We start from the raw sequence: 19,536 nt of genomic DNA, 5'->3' as shown, positions 1-19,536 counted from the left end.
AAACGTCAACGTTGTTTTTTATATTGCAAACACATTTGTTGTTAAATTGACTTTATTAAATATACACCTATTAATAGCTCGTAATTTGGCCGTTTCTATTATTTAATTATTAATCCTTAGTCTGTAAACGTTTTTTTAGCACCTTTAGTCTGTAAACCTGGGTCGTTTTCGTCCTGACGTTTTTTTTAAGTGTTAAAGTGTTACAAAAAATCTGAAAAAATTCATGGAGGTAATTCAAACCTTCAATTTGAAGTATCAATCATAAAATTATAAACAATTTAATTTTTTCACATAATTTGTATTTAAAAAATGGAGCAACTACAACTACAACTGGTAAAATCATTTTTTACTAAAAAAATCATAACTTTAAGACAAATAAAGATATCGAAATGAATAAAAAAAGAAATTGAAGGGGAAAAGCGTACCTTTCATAAAAAAAATATTGCATGCAATTATTTTGAAATGAAGTGCTTAAGTGTTCGCCGCAAACCTCGTTTTTTCAAGAATTACGTGTCTCCTGTGACGGCCGGAGGGGGACTGGCGCCTTGAAACTCGGTAGGCGGGTTCTCGGGGAGCATAACTTTTTTTACGGATGCACAATGGCGCCTTCTCTACCCGTTTTCAAAAGTTACAACTACATTTGATTTTCGCCCGGACGAAAACGACCCAAGTTTACAGACTAAAGGTTAAATAACAAATGACGCATTAAAACTGTCACAGCTGACTAACTTTCCACTAAGCAATCTAGTTCTCGTCCAAAAATCATTAATAAGCTGCAAACATTATGAAATTCTCTTGCTTATTGTAACCTGTTTGATGTGACGATGCATATAAATTGGAACAATATACAATAACAGTAAGCATGTAATGCATTCATGCATGAATATCGCGGGAAATTGGCCTAGATAATGGGACAATTGATTGATATCGATTATTGGTGCATATCGATGGTAATGATAAGCGATAGTACTTGTTACTGTCGCTAATGATAATTTCAACCATAGAAGCGAAAAGTAATTTTAGCTCCTATATTTAGTATACTTTAGTTCTATCATATGAACATGTTACAACGGCTTTATAAATGAATTTATCGTAGTAAAACGCAATTTAAAATAGCAAATATTGACGGTTTAATTGTATAATCTATTTGAAATAACGAAATCAAAAGTACCTACTGAATTATTGCTAAATGATCCATTATATATATAATTTCTGTCTTTTACATGAAATTTTATATTATATTTATGTAAATATATAAAGATCCTTCTCTAGATCTCGATATTGTCCCTTCTCGTTGCACAAGAGTTTCGCGAAAGTTATTGAAATTTAAATTTAATTAATGATAAGATCACATTGTGAAACTAACCATTGTCAATTGCATTCTCCAACGAGCATAATTATTATCTACATCCGACGGAAAGAAACAAAGAAAGAAATAGTGAGAATAACAAACACATTCAATGTAGTGATAATTTACTTTATGTGACGTATCCATCTTTTGTTATAAAATAATACTGATGATGAGCAAGAAGGCAAATTAAAACATAAATGTAAAATATATACAATCCCTTTATACTTATAATGTTCACGTGTGAAAAGTTACATTATTCTACAATACACTCTATGTTTGCATAACAAAAAATAAATATCCTTCAAATTCCTTTAATATTCGAATTATTTTACAATATATTTCTTTTTTAATAAAATCTAAACTGTGCAAAAAAGTAGCTAAAATCGTGAAATCGAATCAGACAGGTTTTTCAATAATCAAAAAAATTATTTATAATTAAAGAAATAAAACGCGTTATTACATTAAAGTAAGAATATTAGAAGAATTTTTCAACAGAAGTATTAGTTTATGATAAAAAATATTAATAATTTAGCAGACAAGAAAACGTTAATTTTCGGGAAAATGCACATTCACGAAAAGAAATATATTCAAAGCAGCAATGAGCTTAAAGATTTTAAAGATTTGAAAGTTATAAAACGATTAATCTTAATGTCTTAATGTTTAAATTCACTTCAAATTACTTTGATCTTTACTGTTTTTTAAAAGTCATGATTTTTCAAAAATATTTCTTTCCATGTGGATATTTGAGCAATAATATTTAATATTTCTATCTAATACAGCCATTTCCGTAATTTTTACTTTTTTCAAAAAAGGTAAAAAAAGGCGCCAACTACACGCGTGGTTGTTACCTCGTAAAAAAACCAAGTGGTAGTATCATTAATTTTAAATAAAAAAATAAATAAAATCTATTCTAACACCTAGGTGGTAGATAGCTTTAATTTTTTTTAACAAAATTATTATATTACAAAATTGTTACTTTATTCAATCCAAGTAATATTTACCTCAAAAAAACTTAAATAACAAGTGGTATCTATTTAAAAAAAATATGTGAAATCTTTTAATACTGCGCCAATTACAAAGAGAGAATATATATAGGTATATATGTATATATATACCTTAACAAAACTATTATTATATTACAAAATTGCGTTACCAAACTCAATCCAAGTGATACGTACCAACCTAAGTGGTAGTAGTCTTATTTCTCCTTAACAAAATTATATCACAAAATTGCGTTACCTAACTCAACCTAAGTGATATGTTATTTCAAAAAAATATATAAAATTTTTAAATTACGCCAACTACAAAGAGAATATATATATATATATATTGCTTTGAAAAATAATTGTAGTGCAACTACTCTTAAAATATAAAACAAAATTGTTTTATTATTGTTTTATGTTATTTAATTTAACCCAAATGGTATGTATTCCTAAGGGTTTAATTCTCCTTGATAAAATTATAATATTACAAAGAATTATTTTAATCACAAAAAATTAAAGAGGTAACATTATAAAATAAAAATATTTAATTAAAATAAAATAAATAAATTAACAAATTCTTTTTTCTTTGTCAGTGAAAAATTAACAAGATTTATATATTTTGACCAAAACGACTTTAATATCGAAGATTCTTACATGACGTTTCGACACTGGTTTTGTGTCCTTATCGAGATGTTTTACATAAAAAAAGAACAAATGAACACGATTAATTTAAAGAAGGACACGGAAAATCTCAATCCGCTATACGACAGAATTATAAGAGCTACCTAATGATTTCTCTCTATGTGTATGTTTTTATTCTGTTGACCTAGTCGTTTATTTATATTTCGATGATTAGTCGATCGCTGTCTTTCGATCGATTCGGAACGACGTGTCACCTGTCTGTTCCGTTCGCATTATGATTACGGCTCTCTGGATTACGACTCTTTTTAAAAAAGAATTTTTGACAAAGTTACTAGAACTGCAAGAACTTTACGTGTGGCTAAAATAATTCGTGAACATGATGAGATAGGTAGATATTGCCTTTTTAATTGTTCTTTGTGCGACATTCGTTTATTTTATTTTAATTTATTTTATTTTAATTAAATATTTTTATTTTATAATGTTACCTCTTTATTTTTTTGTAATTAAAATAATTCTTTGTAATATTATTATAATTTTATCAAGGAGAATTAAAACTACTACCACTTGGGTTGATAGAAAGACCCTTAGGAATACAAAGATACATACCACTTGGGTTAAGTTAGGTAACACAATTTTGTTTTATTTTTTAAGAGTAGTTGCACTAAAATTATTTTTCAAAGCAATATATATATTCTCTTTGTAGTTGGCGTAATTTAAAAATTTCCTATATTTTTTTTAAATAACATATCACTTAATGACATAAACAATTTGATGATTCAAATTTAATTTAATTAATCACCAATCATTCTCACTATCAACTTTTTAAATGTTTCTCTGTCACGTTATCTTGAAATTTGATGCAGAATTTGCTGTGTCAAACTTCACATAACGCTGCTCGATTTTCTTGTATTTCATTTTCGTGACGCATCACCCAAACATACAGTTATACAAATGATTGTAGAATCACATGTGTTAGTGCTATCAAATTAAAATTTTAATTGAAGGTAGAGTATGAATGTAGCTCTCGATTTACTGCAGTCTCGTTTTTACAGTGTTACCAGTTGTTGAGAAAAAAATCATTCTCATTATTTTTTAAACAGACCACTTATTACTGCTAGTCACAAAAGCACCAGCTTTAAAATAATATCAGTCAAAATTAAAATAAATTGGAATAACAAACATAACTTGTTAAAAAAAAATAAACTTTTTAATTAAAAAATACCAATATGTGTAACTTTAAAATCTTCAAAATCAATAATCACTGTATTTATCGTCATTTTCTTCTTTATATACTGTTCTCTACTATTTTTCTCCCCTGAGGTAATGTTGTTCCTCAGCCATGTGCTAACCGTTTTTGTTAGAAAGGACAATCCTGATGACTTGTACTTCAAGAGGACAGCATCTGAATACAAACAGAAAATAAACCTATTTAATAGCCACGAACTTTACAGAATTGATCGTTTAGAGCACAGTTCATAAGCTCGTACCTGATATGAGTGACCCAGTTTTTGTCGTCTTAAGCCTACTCTTCATGGAGGTCCCACGCCAGTTAAACTTTTTCTTCAAATCTTTAGAAAATATGTAACGGCATATATTTCTCGTCATTTCTTCACATGAATTAGAGGTGTAGCACTTTATTGAAAGATATTTTACCTGCAGTGTATGAACATGTTCAATAATGGATACAGACCATAGAAAATGAATAAAACAATAACAAAAAAAATTTTTTTAAATACAGTAAAAGAAAAATTTATCTTTTACTCGAGGAAAGACTCAAACTTCAAGAAGGCTTCAACATCAGGTAGAGGAAAGATATCTGGCCATCCTTGTGGCTTCGTTAACTGCTCAGAATCATCATTTCCTACATATATCAGAATATTCTCCAGCATTGCATTGCGTCATGATTTCTTAATTTGGCTTTTATTTCTTCTTGGTTCTTAATGATTTTTTGAAAGGTTCTCTTTATCCCTAAAAAATTTCAAACAAAAAAGTTTTGATAAATGTTTTGTCCACATAATTTACAATGCATTGCAAGTAAACACTGCGATGCAAAAGGAGTATCAAGAAGAATGAAAGTAATTCACAGTATTAAGGGCCATTCTACAATACGTCGCAAATGATGACAACTGTTAGTTAAAAAGTGTTATTTTTGGTTGTGCTTGTCAGTTGCGGTTGTCAAAAGAGAGTTGACAAACTTTTAACTTTGTTAGCGACAGCAACTGGCAATTTGGCAATCAGAAATAACACTTTTCAACTAGCAGTTGCCATTTTTCGCGACGTATTGTAGAACGGCCCTAACTCATACCATCAAACGGATATGATTGCTCGCGACTCATGGAAGCAGGAATTTGAATATGGTAAAAATTGCCTTGGATTCTTTGAGTGGGCATTACTGCAAGGAACACATAAGAGAGAATACAAATATTAAAAATTTGATGAAAAAATCCAGCCAAAGTGATGACTGCATTTAGTATTACCTCTCGTATTGTTGTTTGACCTTTCATACTGTTGTTTGAGGTATTCTAGTGGAGAGATGTTATGATGTCTAGATGAACGTTCAAAAGAAAGTACTCTTTTAGCCGAATTCCTTGGAGGTGACTCATTGACCTGAGTGTTCTGAGTACAATCCCTTAGCTGTGATTCACTGACTTGGCGGTTTCTCTGTGCATAAGGAGTAATCAGTAAGTTAGAGTCTGGATTAAAATATTTCATATTGTATTACGTGATGTAGAGTCGTCAGATATACACAGTGTGACAATTTTCCACCTAGACTTTCCTCATAAAATCCAAACAATTCAATATTTTTTAAAACTCTTTACTTGTTATTCAAAGTATTCCTCTTCCGTATCTATACACTTTTGACAGCGACTCAATAGCGATTCAAATGAGTGGTACATACATGTCCTCGACCGGTACTGCCTTTAGTTGTCGCGTCGCCGCAGTTTTAATGGTATCTACGTTCTCGAAAAAACAACCCTTAAGTACTAATTTCAGTTTCGGAAACAGAAAGAAGTCACACGGTGCCAAATCCGGCGAATACGGCGGGTGGTCAAGAACGCAGATCTGATTTTTCGCTAGAAATTGGCGTACAATGCCATTATGAGATAGTGCGTTGTCGTGCAACAACGAATCGAGCACAGACCATCCTTTTGCCCAAATCCTCCGTAATAATTTGGCGGACTGTCTCTCGGTTGATGTGCAAGTTCTCAGAAATCATCCTGACACTTGCATTCTCATCGTCGGCTAGGTAATCGCCAACTTTTTTTATTGTATCGGCAAGTTTTATTGTATTGTTTGTTGCAAGTTGTTCGAGGCTTCCCCGTTTATCGTCTTCAAGTAATTCGCGACCTTCGCGAAAATGTTTATGCCAATCGAAAACTGTTGCTCGGGATAAACACTCATCGCCATAGACTTTTTTCATCGATTCAAATGTTTTTGTGGCATTTATGCCTGATTTAGCATGGAATTTTATGACACTGCGTTGTTCCATTATAATTTTCCGACACAACTCTTTTTTGGGCTGTCACGTAAAATGTCATAACTCAGTCATCTTACATGGCACAGCGTTCCAACTTTGCTTAACGTATAGAAGACATTCCCACCTTTCTAACGATATATAGTTCTGACAGATAGCGCCACGCTTTTAGGCGGGAGATTTAAAGTCTGGGTGGAAAATTGTCATACACACTGTGTATTATACAGTTTGTTTTTCATTTTGTTCATAAAACAAGTCGGTTTTGCAGATTTTTTCAAAGGCATATAAATACGTGAAGTGTTCTGTAAAAAAGGCGACTTCTCTACAGACGAGTTACTAGACTTCTGCTTTGGCAAAGAATCCATCAAACTGCTAGAACTCCCACTATATGGTCTCCAGTTCAATATCCTGATTATTTTTTACTACTTTCTTATTTTCTTTGGGGATATCTTTTTTGTGTTTCTGAGAATGGTAGATTTTGGGGGAAGATGGCAGAAAGGATCGTGCATCACTTTTATCTGGTTCTGAACTTGATTCATCCAAACGCTTCGGTACTTTCGTCTTGCGTTTGGTCCTTTCCTGACATTCAGGAGCTGAATCAAAATTCTCAGTCTCGACTGTGTTAAGTCAGAACTCCGGAATTTAGGTACATTGGTTCGACCGATAGCGAAGGAAAGGCTATCCGAGGGAGGGGGTAAAGGAAGACGTAACGAGATCTCTATGGTATCTCGGGTTCACGCTGAAAGGGCGCGTGCCTCGAGTCGAATGCACTTTTCGGGAAAACTCTAGTCGTGGGTCAACGTCCAGAAGGGACGCTATTACGCCTACTGAGAGTTTTCGTGCATTCGCGGTCCTGTTTTCGGTCAAGGATAATATCCCTATTACCGGGGATCGGACCTTGTGCGATTTTGAGAGCTAGTGAAGGATGAGGTCTTATTTATAAATGAATAAACATTGATTTTATTTTAATCAAATAATTAAAACATTTATTGTAAAAGGAATAGAACAAATATTTTTACAAATTAAAGAATCATTATTGTATATAATAATACGTGGAAGTGTGGTGTGTGTGTGTGTGGATTGACATTTGTCCTGGTACAAATTCGGAAGATCGGGGAGGATTTTTATAAAGATCGATATTCTGCTCGTCAACGATACATTTGGTGAGTAGATTGTGAAGAATAAGTGTTGACTATGTATGTGTGAATATATAAAAACGAGGGTTCAAACATTAATTTGGTAACATAGTTATCGGAATAAAATATTTAAAATTCTAGAGAAATAGTCAGTTATAAATTCATGATTACGTACGGGGCTATGATTACGATACAATGGTTGATTAGCAAATAGTTATAAATTTATACATTCATATACTATTTCTATAGTAGGGGATGGGGAACGCGGAGAGGATTCCTCGAGTACTTTGATACTCGAGTTGGAAAAGGAGGGAGAGGGTGATCGGTCACGATAGAGGGTGGTGGAACTAGTGGGGGAAGAAATTCCGTCGAAAGGAACAGGGGAGAAGTTGCAGGGTGATCTCTCCCGGGACTCCGCAAGTTTCTCGGAAGGAACTGGAGAGTAGGAAGGTTCAAAAAGGGGGGAAGATTCTGGGGTATTGGGGAACACCCAATACGCAAGGGAACAACAGGCAGATGAGGAAGATCGGGAAGAGGGAGAATCGGGGATAGCGAGTTCGATATGCGGAGACCGTTCGCGTCTTAGAAATGAAGCTAGGAGCTGTCGCTCCACTATGCGGGCGCGCCTGTTCCGAATTAGCCGATTGCGGATAATTATTCCCAAAGACTTGCGGCGGTGAATTTTTGACTTCACTAAAATTATTTTATGATTTTGAATTTGAAAAAAGAGGGAGTTTTAAAGACGATTTTATACTTATATATATAAATATATATATGTGTTCTCGTGTATGGTATTCACACATATATATATATATATGTATACTGTGACTTGGTTAGAGGGAGCGTGTGTGAATGGTAGCGGTGAAAGTGCGTTGTGTGATTTTAGCTTTGTTTCTGGGTTTAAAGATTAGTATGAGGCAAGTAGGGATAATGGAAAGATAGGGTGTAAGCAGGGGATGCGATGAGAATGAAGGGAGATAGTAGGACGCAAGTAGAGAAAAGTTATATAAAAGTATTTAGAGACCGTGGTAGGATGAGGTTATGGTGACGAGTCAGTTAGGCGGTATAGGCGGGAAAGGTAATGTAGGTAAAGTAGGGAAGGTTTCGATCGATGATTGTAAAGAAGATTGTATGGTAAATGATTAGCTAAGGAGCCTTCGGCCGTAAATTAAGTATAGGTTAAAAAGGTAGTTGAAAAGATGACAGGTTGAACTCAGAACACATGTAAATCTTAGATTGGGACAAATTTTAAACTAGGAAATATAGGATCAAGAATAAGAAGAGGAAAAAGAGGTAAAGGATAGAAAACAGAGGAGAGGACAAGGAGGTAGGTAAAAGAAGCGCTGTTATAGAAGAGGCTATACGAAACAAGGGAGGATTAAATGTGAAGAGGATTATCGAAGAAGGAAGAAGAAAAAGCAGTCGAAAATCTCTCGAGTTCCGGGTCAATGAAGATGGAAAGAAGAAAGATGAAATAAAGCTAGGACACAAGGATGGGCGGGCCTAGAGGTGTTCCAGGAAATGGAAAGTAAAAGAAGATAAGCATAGCTGAGGAAAGGTTAAGCCAACGATGAAGAAGAAATGAGATGAAAAGAAGAAAGGTATAGGAAAGCTATTGGCGTATTCCTGGAACAAGGATTGGCGAAACTTGTCTGCGTTGTAGGAAAGGAAAGGTAAAAGAAGGTGGAAATAGGAAAAGGAGTGAAGAGGACACGCAAGGCTTGGTGAGATAAGGAAAGGAAGAAGAAGAAGGAAATGCGGAAGGAGAAAAAATAGGAGGATATGAATGTTACAGTTTAAAGGACGCAGCAGTTTTCTGGAAATATTAGTATCTTTAGATAGCACGAAAGCGAATCTAGGTATATTAATTATGCACATCTGGCTGTTATAGGCCAACATTTAGAAGGGGCACTCTTATAAATAGAAATACCATCAAAATTAAAATCAAACAGAAGTTCAGTACTAAATTTTTCGTAAAATTCGTAATTTATTGCATATCCCCGTAGGGTTCGCAATCTACTACCAATACTATCCTTCTCCTCTCACTTTAACCCTTTGGACTAACGGCTTAACGTTTCTTTCCAAAAGACGGAGCCCAGTTTTCTCCGTACAAGAGCCTATCTTGCACGGAGGGGCGCAGCTATCGGAAAAACATTCCATGCTTACATGGCTCTAGTGGACTCGAACCTGGTTCCTCAGATTACGAGTCTGGCGCTCTACCACTAGACCACACTGCCGCCCTCAGAAGTTAAGTACTATTCACTACTCTATCTTTCTTCAGTTTTCTCATCTCTTTCAAAAAACCTAGGTGAACATATTGACCGTTTGTAAGCTCTTTCACGTGTACTTTGCGCTTACTTGTCATACGAAGTGTCTGCTGTTTTTGGTAGCTCTAGGTGACATTGTCTTAATATACTCAACAGATCAGAGGTCGCTTTCAACGTTATTTGATGCTTAACACTCCACTGACAAGGGAACCTCGCGAACTCAAAAATTCTGATTTTAATGAAACTTCCCACACATGTAGAAGAGGTAAAAAGATGAATTTAGAAATTTTTGTTGTTGCTCAAAAACGGTTTTAAGGGGAGAAACTACCACTCATATGTAGAGCGGCTTTTTGCTTTTAGATAGACTACGATGAATTCGACCATTTTGTGCTACATCAGATAAAGCAACTTCCGGTGGACGCTGAGAACAGTGGTGTCAGAAGTGGGATTAGCGGGATCAAAGCAAATCAAGTGAATTAGCGGAAGCAGAGTGTAATCGCAGCAAGAAAAGATGGCTCAGCCGCCGACAAACATCTCGTCAAAACTGCTGCAGGCGATATCCGCCATGATGGCAACGCAATCCAAGCATCGGTCGCGAATATGGGCACCAAAATATTTGGTAACGGATCCGCGACGACGGGCCAACAAAGACCACCGTCTTTCGCGATATCTGAATACCGTTCGTCTGAAAACACGACAGTAGCCGACTACTTTAAGAGATTCGAATAGGCGCTCGAGCTCAGTAAAATTTCGGGAAAGCAGCACGTTAATTACGCACGCGTCCACATGAGCTCAGAACTGAATAACGCGCTGAAATACTTAGTCAGTCCGCGAGTGCCGGAAGACCTTCCGTACGAGAAAGTGAAAACAACGCTGATCTCACATTTCGATAGAGCCCGGAACAAATACGCAGAGAGCATCAGATTCCGTCATATCGCTCAGCAAAGCAGAGAAACGATCGCCAGTTTCGCCTTACGCCTACGACAAGGGGCAGCACATTGTGAGTACGGAAAGTTTCTAGACGGGATGCTAACGGAGCAGCTACTTCATGGTCTGGAATCCCGCGAAATGTGTGACAAAATCATTGCGAAGAAACCGACATTTACGGAGGTTTACGAGATCGCAAGCATGCTCGAAGCGACACGGAAGACGACGAATGAAGTGAAGGAATCTGGCTCGTCGACTCAAGAAACTACGCACAAGTTAATTAGGATATGGTCCGCCCAAGTTAAAACGAGATAAGAAGCTACCGCATCAGCGTTCGTCCTCGCGTGGACGTAAGCAACAATCGAATTACCACAATTCATCGAATCGACAGGACTCGAAAGAACAAAATGACGGTAGTGTATGTAACGGTTGTGGGGGTAAGCACGCGCGAAGCGCGTGCCGTTTTCGTGACGCCGTGTGTCACTCGTGTAATAGAAAAAGACATCTCGCGAAAATATATAGATCGAAGGAACCGCGTACTGGAGACGCGAACAGTAGCGGCGCTGCAGCCAGCCGAAAATATAGACACGATTCGAGTTATCGACAGAGTGAACGCAATGAACGCGCATAACAAACACATGATTGACGTTATCATAGATGGTAAAATGCTTCAAATGGAAATAGATTCGGGTGCACCGTGCGGCATCGTGAGTGTAAATACGCTGCGTAAAATCAAACCGCGGTTCGCATTAGAAAAGACGAATAGACAGTTTGTTAGTTATACCGGTCACCAGATCCTGTGTATCAGTTGCATTCCCGTAAAGGTTACTATCGGACATACCACTCGTGAACTTAATCTTTTTGTGGTGAAAGGTCCTTTCGACGCGCTATTCGGTAGAGAATGGATCTCGCATTTCGTACATAAAATAGACTTTAAAAAACTTTTTTCCGCGCCGGAAACAGTGCATATGATCAGTACCGCCGTGCCGAGTTTAACGCAAGGTCAAAAGGCACAGCTAGATCAACTCTTGGCGAAATATAAAGATATTTTCAGCTCAACAGCAGGAACTCTTACTGGTCCACCCATATCGTTACACCTGAAGCCAGGTACAACACCAGTGTTCGCAAAAGCTAGAGATGAGATACTAATCGCACTCCGAAACGCATACGCAAAAAAAATAGATGCAAAAATAACATCAGATTTTTATAAAAGAGTAGAATCGTCTGAATGGGCTTTTACAATTTTACGTGGTCGTTAAGAAGAATGGTCAGCTGTGCACAGGGAACTACAAGCCCACTGTTAACCTTCACTTAATTATAGACGAGCACCCTATCCCAAAAACCGAGCATATATTCAGTCAACTAAAAGGGGCGAAATTCTTCTGTCATCTCGACATTACGGATGCGTATTCTCATCTCGTCCTTAATGAAGAATCTAGTCATGTATTAACGCTCAATACGCCAACGCATGGAATAATCCGCCCAGTCCGAGCGGTCTATGGATCCTCCAGCATCCCTGCTATATGGCAACGCAAGATAGAAACTGTCTTACAAGGTCTCGAAAACGTTAAGAATTTTTTTGACGATATGGTTCTTTACGCAGAAAATTTCGAAAGCCTACTAAAAATGCTGGATCTAGTTCTACAAAGACTCAGAGAGCATGGTCTACATCTCAATCGAGATAAATGTGTATTCGCGACATCAGCGATCAAATTTTTAGGACACAAAGTAGACTCTCAAGGAATACACAAATCGGATAAGCACGTTCAAGCTATCAGAAACGCACCAAAGCCAAGCACACCAGAGGAATTGCAATTGTTCCTCGGGAAAGCAACCTATTACAGTTTTTTTATCCCAGATCTATCAACAAGAAATTGTCCTCTTAGAAATATGTTACTCGTCAAGCCATACAAATGGACTCCAACTGCTGAGAAAGCATACGACAACATCAAGAACGTCTTAGTTTCTCCACAAGTTTTGATGCCATATGACCCAACACGATCACTATTACTCGCAACAGACGCCAGCAAGACAGGATTAGGCGCTGTTTTGTCTCATAGACTCGACAACGGTCAGGAACGACCAATCGCATATGCAAGCAGAACGATGAGCGCTACGGAGCAACGCTACCCGCAAATAAATAAGGAAGCATTGGGTGCGTTCAGCCGATACTCCGCTAGCCTAGCAATCGTGAGCAGTCGCTCGTTTTCTCTCCTTTGACCCAATGGATTAAAAGGAGAGGAAACGAGCGACTGCTCACGATTGCTAGGCTAGCGGAGTATCGGCTGAACGCACCCAATGGCAATAGTCTGGGCTGTTCAAAAATTCTTCTATTACCTGTATGCCCGACACTTCACGATTATAACGGATCATAAACCGTTGACGCAGATCCTGCATCCAGGAAAATCGTTGCCAACCTTTTGCATCAGTTGCATGGCAAACTACGCCGACTACTTGTCACATTTTGACTTCAATGTCATATTTAAACCAACGAAGCCAATATCAACGCTGATTATTGCTCGAGAATACCGGTATTCCCAACGAAGATCGCTACGCATCAAGTTACACTAAAAGAGAGAGAAGAGATAGAGTACGATGGATTCGACCATTTTGTGCTACATTAGATAAAGCAACTTCCGGTGGACGCTGAGAGCATCGCACGTGAAACGCGTAAAGACCCTCACTTGGGAAAGATTCTGTAGCAAGTGGAAGCAGGTCAAGACTTAGCCCGTTCTGGCTACAAAGCACCTGAGGCTAATTATAGACTAGGAAGCAACTGCCTAGTGTTAGAGCATCGAGTTGTCATTCCACCAGCGTTCAGAGAGACGATACTGAAGGAGCTGCACACTGCGCACTTAGGGATAGTTAAAATAAAGGGTCTGGCAAGATCCTTTGTTTTTTGGCCCGGCATCGACTCCGACATCGAGGGAGAAGCCAAAACGTGTTCTGAGTGTGCCAAAAACGCTCATAAACCGCCAAAGTACCGTAGACATCATTGGGAGTATCCCAAGAGTCCTACGGAGCTCCAGTCACCATCGTATCAGACAATGGTCCGCAGTTTGCAGCCATGGAGTTCAAATCATTTCTTCGAAGAAGCCGTGTTAAATTCCACAAGTTCATAGCACCGTATCACCCGGCTACGAATGATCAAGCCGAGCGTTGTGTCCAGACAGTAAAGGACGCATTAAAGACTATGGCGACAACACCAGGATCGCTACAACACAATCTTAATGAATACTTGTGCCAGTATAGAAAAGCACCCCATGCTACAACAGGCCAACGTCTAGCACAACTGTTTCTAGGACGCACAATACGGACCAGATTGGATCTAGTAAGGTCAGATGGAGCAGACGGGAAGGTCACGCGGAAGCGACAAGCTGTTAGTCCAGTCAATGTAGGAAAACACTTGGGAATTTCTCCTCGAAGTAAACTTTTTTGGAAAGTGTTCTTTTGAGTTTCAGAAAACATGTCCCAAAAGTTTACCAACAAAAACCCTGTGCTAAATGTTTTATTTAACAAAAAAAAACCGAAAAAATCGGTTTGTTTAGTATAACTAAAAAAACATTAATTTTATGAAAAAATAAACCATGCCAATCAAAAGAGGAGAAAATTTTACTAAAGAAACATATCTAAAGTTTTCTTACAATAATATTAATATGTGTAGGAGTAATAATTTTTTAATTAACGCTTCAAAGTGCGTCGATGCCGCGGCATGCCGTCCCGTGTGAAGCCGCCTGCAGAGTACGCAGGCGTGCGCGCACTTTTTAAAAAGAGTTGTAACTTTTGATTGGATCGATAGAATCAAATTTTACAAAAAGCATTCGAAAGTAGACGTAATTTACTAATTTTCAAGTGGTTTAGAAAAATTGAGAAAACATTTTGAGTATATTTAAATCGAATTTGAAGAGAGGCGATGTGAAATTTTTGACTTATTTTACTAATATCATTGCCATTTATTTTGCAGATTTTCACTTCTAAATTAAAGCATTATATTCTTAAAATATGTGCTGATAACATGCAATAAGTGAAAAAAATAACAAAAATTTATTTTTTAAAAGTTGGGACCTCAAAGTTGATAGTTTTCTTGAAATTTCGTTATTTCAAAATTGATCAACAAGTTTGACTGCAGATATTATTGCTTAGGAAATAGATATTGAAATTTAATAACAGGGTTTTTTAAAGCTGAAAATATGTACTTTAAGATGATACATGTTTTATTTGAAAAACAAAATATTAAGCAAGTGTATTTTTCAAAAAAGTACATAAAAATAAATGTCGAACTAGAAAATATGAAAATTTCTCTATTTTCAAAGTCAAAAAAGTAATAAAAAGAATTTTTTTTTTTTTTTTTGAGAAAATAACTTATGGGATGTTGTAGCTTGGGTCTTAGACTATAAGACTGTATAGGTATCGGAAATATTTTTTTGAATTTCTATTTTAGTGGCTACATGCAATTTAGTAAAAAAAAATCGTATTTACTGTCGTTTGTACTTGTTGTTCGGGGTAATCTTAGAAACTATTAGACCGATTTTGAAAGTATTGTATATGAAGTAGGGGTAGAATTTCCCGGGGAGTGCTATAGGGTGTATAGTTTTTCGTTACCGATCTTCTGAAAACCGGTTTTTCTAATTTCTTCAATTTTTTGGGAAATAATTGACGGAATCTCAAAGAATGATATATGAAACAGGGGTAGAATATTCCGTGAAGTGATATGAAGTGTATAATTTTTCGTTATCGATCTTTTTTGGAACCGGTATCCGAAATTTTTCCAACTTTTTGGGAAATAATTGACCAAATCTTAAAAAATTATATATAAAACAGGGGTAGAATTTCCCGGGGAGTGCTATAAACTGTATAGGTTTTTTCGGCTCGCGCGCGGAGAACCGCAGCGTGCGAGTAAGCGGATGCTCGCTGCAAACAAATGCTACGCTGTCTCCATCCTTTTTCTAACATTCTTTTGTTTTAAGAATTGTTCACATATATTTTTGAGGTTTAACAAAAAGAAATCAGTTTGCGAAGCGTCTTCGCCACAGAACAGTCTCCGTAATTGTTGGAAGTGCTTTTTACCCGCCCTTTTGAGTCGCCATTTTATAATATTGAAAATTTTACTTCAGATTCGTATTCAGCAACCTTGAAAACACATTACCTATGAATTTCATGATTATACATTTAACATTTTTTTAATTATAATCACTTTTTCACATTTTTCTTTAAAAAATCGGTTTTTTTGTTTTTTTTTCCAAAAATAGGTAAAAGCACATGAAATAAATAGGTAAACTTTTTCATTTAAAGGTAGAAAAATACTTTCCAAAAGGTTTCAAGTGAATTCATTCTTCGAGAACAAATTTTCAAATAACGCATGTTTTTACGTTACCTGGACTATGTAGCTGATTCAACGTTTCGTGAATTTCATTCCACACAAAAATTATATTTTCTATCAGGCAATCCTCGCATGGATAAGTGGATACCAGGTACAACTGTCACACGCCTGGGAGACCTCCATTATGAGATCGACTATCAAGGTAAACGATTCAGACGACATGTAGACCAGATGAGACCACGCTGGATTAAAGAAGATTGTTTGGGCAGCATTGTATCTACCATTATAAATATTTCTTATGTAAAAAAGTACGCTCTACAACTTTCATTTGAACAGTTTTGTCGAAAAATTAACCAGAAAAAAGTTGTGGCGTGTTTTATTAGAAAAAATACAACAAAAATATAGAAAAATTTGACTTTACGCCAAATTTCACTGTATTAATGATATATTTGACTATTTTATAATGCATATTCTTAAAATTTACACTTTTTTGAATAAAATTTGATACTAATAATTTAAATTTTATGAAGCCAAAGTGTGAAAAAAATCGAGAAGAATCCTACCGTACTCTATGTTCAAGACGCCATTTTGTATTGTTCCGACGCGCGAAATTTAGCGAACTTTCGTTTATTTACTTGTCACACAATGTACTTTCGATATTTCATAGTTAGAGCTGGTTATCTCGTCGTTGCCGGTTCGGTAACAAATTTCGGGGTGAGTTGCAGGCCTATATAATATGGGACATTTTTTATCATTGTCAAGCAGCAGTTCGGATCCGCCTTGTGTCACACTCTCGTCCGGATCAGACACTCCTCCAGCCAGCTCTCCGCGGAAACGGAGAAGAGCGCCGCCACCGCCAGCGCGTCGAAGGACAACTCGCGTAACTCGCGTACCTCAAAGATTTGTACCGGAAAGGAATCGCCGTCGTAAAAGGAGGGAGGAAATGTAGGATACGCGACTTTGAGCACACTGTATAAGACCCGACGTTGAGAACACTGTAATACGGACTTTCAGAACACACCGATTTTGGTTCCGCCTAGTAACATAGGGCGCTGTAGTCTTTCTTTTCCGGTCGCCTTTCCGGCCGCACTCACAATCAGTCTTCCGTTGTCTATCGCCAACTAACGACGTGTATAAGAATCAAATAAGAATAAAGAGTCGGTCGTGATTAAGTACGCGTATACTTCCTTGTCACCCGCAATCCCGATATTCCCGAAAGAAGTATCACATATCCAACATCGATATATTTCGAAAAATATTTAAGATATCAAAAAATGTTTTTTATAAAAGTTTTATAGTAAAATCTCCTCTATTCAACAACATTAATATAATATTTTATAAAAATAATTTTTAAACAAATTTTTTTTTAAATTTTATTAATGTGGTTAAATAAAGATGTTTTTACCATAAAACATTTATTTAAAACATTTTTTGATATCTCGAATACTTTTCGAAATATATAAAAAAAAGCAAAAAGCCGCTTTACATATGAGTGGTAATTTCACTCCTTAAAACCGTTTTTGAGCAGCAACAAAAAATTTCTAAATTCATCTTTTGATCTCTCCTACATAGAAGTTTCATTTAAATCAAAACTTTCGAATTCGCGAGGTTCCCTTATGAGTCAACAACATACCAAGTGGCAAATTTTCTTGACTGTCATCGCTACTAAATTTATTATTACTAGTATTACTACAATGACCACCATCACCTTCATTTTCTTTCTCTGAATCTTTACTTGAACTATGGAAACCGTCATTGTCATTATCATCAATGTCATGATTGATGCTATCATTAATATAAAATCATCTATTTGATTGACTGATAAGCCAGCATCATCACTATCGTGTATCAGCACATCTTCAGCATCTTCAATTACATTATGATCCATTGCGAACAACCTATCCACTTGTTTTTTAGCTGCTCTAAGAGCTCGCTTCTTTATAGATGCTGGTTTGTACTAAAAATGAGGTCATCCTTGAAATTAGGAAACTTAGGGTAGACCGGGGCACGTTGTCACACATTTTTTTCAATATTTTTTGTATTTTACATTCAATATTTAAGAGTACTTTGATATGCCAAAATTTCGAGTGAACCCTCAGCTTCAATTGGACAGTATCAAATTTTGTGTGATTGTTACTTTACAGTTGTTACATAACAATAAATAACGACAGGTCGCTTGTGACAACGTGCCCCGTGACCGGAGCACGTTGTCACATCAAATGTAATTGCATGCAAAATGTAATCCAAACTGTATACAACGTAAATATCAATATATTATAGTGCGCTGCAATGTAAAAAAGTAAAATCCTTCACAGAAACATTTATTTTATTTCAAAAAAGTACAAAAAACACGAAGTTTTCGTCTTAATCTAAATAGGCAAGAATTCCACTCAAATGCGCAACTTATTGATAAACATTTTTTCTTTTATAATCATGTCGGTGATTAAACATAAAATATTTTTATTCGTTATCGTCATCCGAAGATTCGCAATAGATTCCCATCAAATTCGTGACAACGTGCCCCGAGGGCATTTTTTTACTTCAAACAGCCTCATGTCTGACACGTTTGAGATATTCGTAAGGTTAGGTACTGCACGCGGTAGGTAAAAGTACATACTTTAAGATAATATAAAGGTCTATTCTGAAAAAACATAAGCTTCATATTCAGTACGTTGAATATTAGACAATAAAATTTTACTTACGGTTGCAAAAAGCTTTCAAGTTGATTTTACGTCAACACGGCTGGCGCAATCTCAAGACTGTAAACACACCAAAGATGGGCATACACTAACACGTTTTGGGAATGACGGGTGCTGCCCTCCGGTTATTAGTTTTTTAAATAAAGCCAAAGTGACAACGTGCCCCGCGTGACAACGTGCCCCGGTCTACCCTACCAGATGTATTTTTTACAACAAATTTTGATACTGTTACACATAAAATTTTTCTGTTGTGACATGTTATGAGCAAATAATGTTTATGTCTTAACAACTATAACTCCGCAAAACGAAATGACAGCCTATTTCTTTCGAAGAGAGGAAACAGAAAATACAATTGTGAATCGAGAAAAATCATCGATTAAACTTGAAGCAATATGTTCTATTTCGTTACCATTAGGGTCTTCGCACAAGAACGTTTGTAACGCATTAAATTACAAAATCTTAAATACTAACCGGTTAGGGCCTAAACAGAATAGCTGATATAATTATAAGGTAAATGTACAGAATGGTGGCCTCTTCACCGATTTCGTTGAACTTAGGCTTAATCGACGCGTTTTTGCACAAAACGATCGAATCTAGCAGAAAAAAGTGTCGCTCTGCCCCGCAAAGCGAGATATTAACAATTAAAGTTGACGACTATCAGGTTATGAGACCTGTCATACCGACAAGATGTAACAACTACGAGCATGTCCCACGACCACATGCGCATGCTCCGTGG

The 19,536-nt window shown here is 36.3% G+C and overlaps 2 protein-coding genes across 2 annotated transcripts in view; both read left to right on the top strand.

Annotated features, from left to right (window-relative positions):
• LOC112456812 (5-hydroxytryptamine receptor 1E-like) overlaps window positions 1-10,334 on the top strand; it is a 90,592-nt gene extending 80,258 nt beyond the window's left edge. Inside the window, exon 5 of the mRNA XM_025019567.1 lies at window positions 10,215-10,334. Coding sequence (XP_024875335.1) covers window positions 10,215-10,334 — 120 coding nt within the window. The remainder of the gene's footprint in view (window positions 1-10,214) is intronic.
• An 854-nt stretch (window positions 10,335-11,188) lies between these two features.
• Window positions 11,189-13,903, top strand: LOC112456811. The gene is made up of 3 exons (XM_025019566.1): window positions 11,189-11,888; window positions 12,103-12,936; window positions 13,488-13,903. Exons 1-3 carry the CDS (start codon window positions 11,189-11,191, stop codon window positions 13,901-13,903), a joined length of 1,950 nt encoding a protein of 649 aa, XP_024875334.1.
• Window positions 13,904-19,536: the final 5,633 nt, after the last annotated feature.

Source organism: Temnothorax curvispinosus, unplaced genomic scaffold, assembly GCF_003070985.1.
Source record: "Temnothorax curvispinosus isolate PA1 unplaced genomic scaffold, ASM307098v1 QBEX01007214.1, whole genome shotgun sequence".
Classification (NCBI taxonomy): Eukaryota; Metazoa; Arthropoda; class Insecta; order Hymenoptera; family Formicidae; genus Temnothorax; species Temnothorax curvispinosus.
The sequence above is the reverse complement of the archived record's forward strand: the minus strand, read 5'-3'. Positions and strand labels throughout refer to the sequence as shown.

What these genes read in the sequence shown, in the direction of transcription:
- LOC112456811 (XM_025019566.1), top strand. Translation starts at nt 11,189, where the DNA reads ATGACGGTAGTGTATGTAACGGTTGTGGGGGTAAGCACGCGCGAAGCG. An exon ending in ATCGTTACACCTGAAGCCAG is followed by an intron (nt 11,889 to 12,102) that starts GTACAACACCAG and finishes ACTTAATTATAG; the next exon opens with ACGAGCACCCTATCCCAAAA. An exon ending in AATAAATAAGGAAGCATTGG is followed by an intron (nt 12,937 to 13,487) that starts GTGCGTTCAGCC and finishes TTCTGTAGCAAG; the next exon opens with TGGAAGCAGGTCAAGACTTA.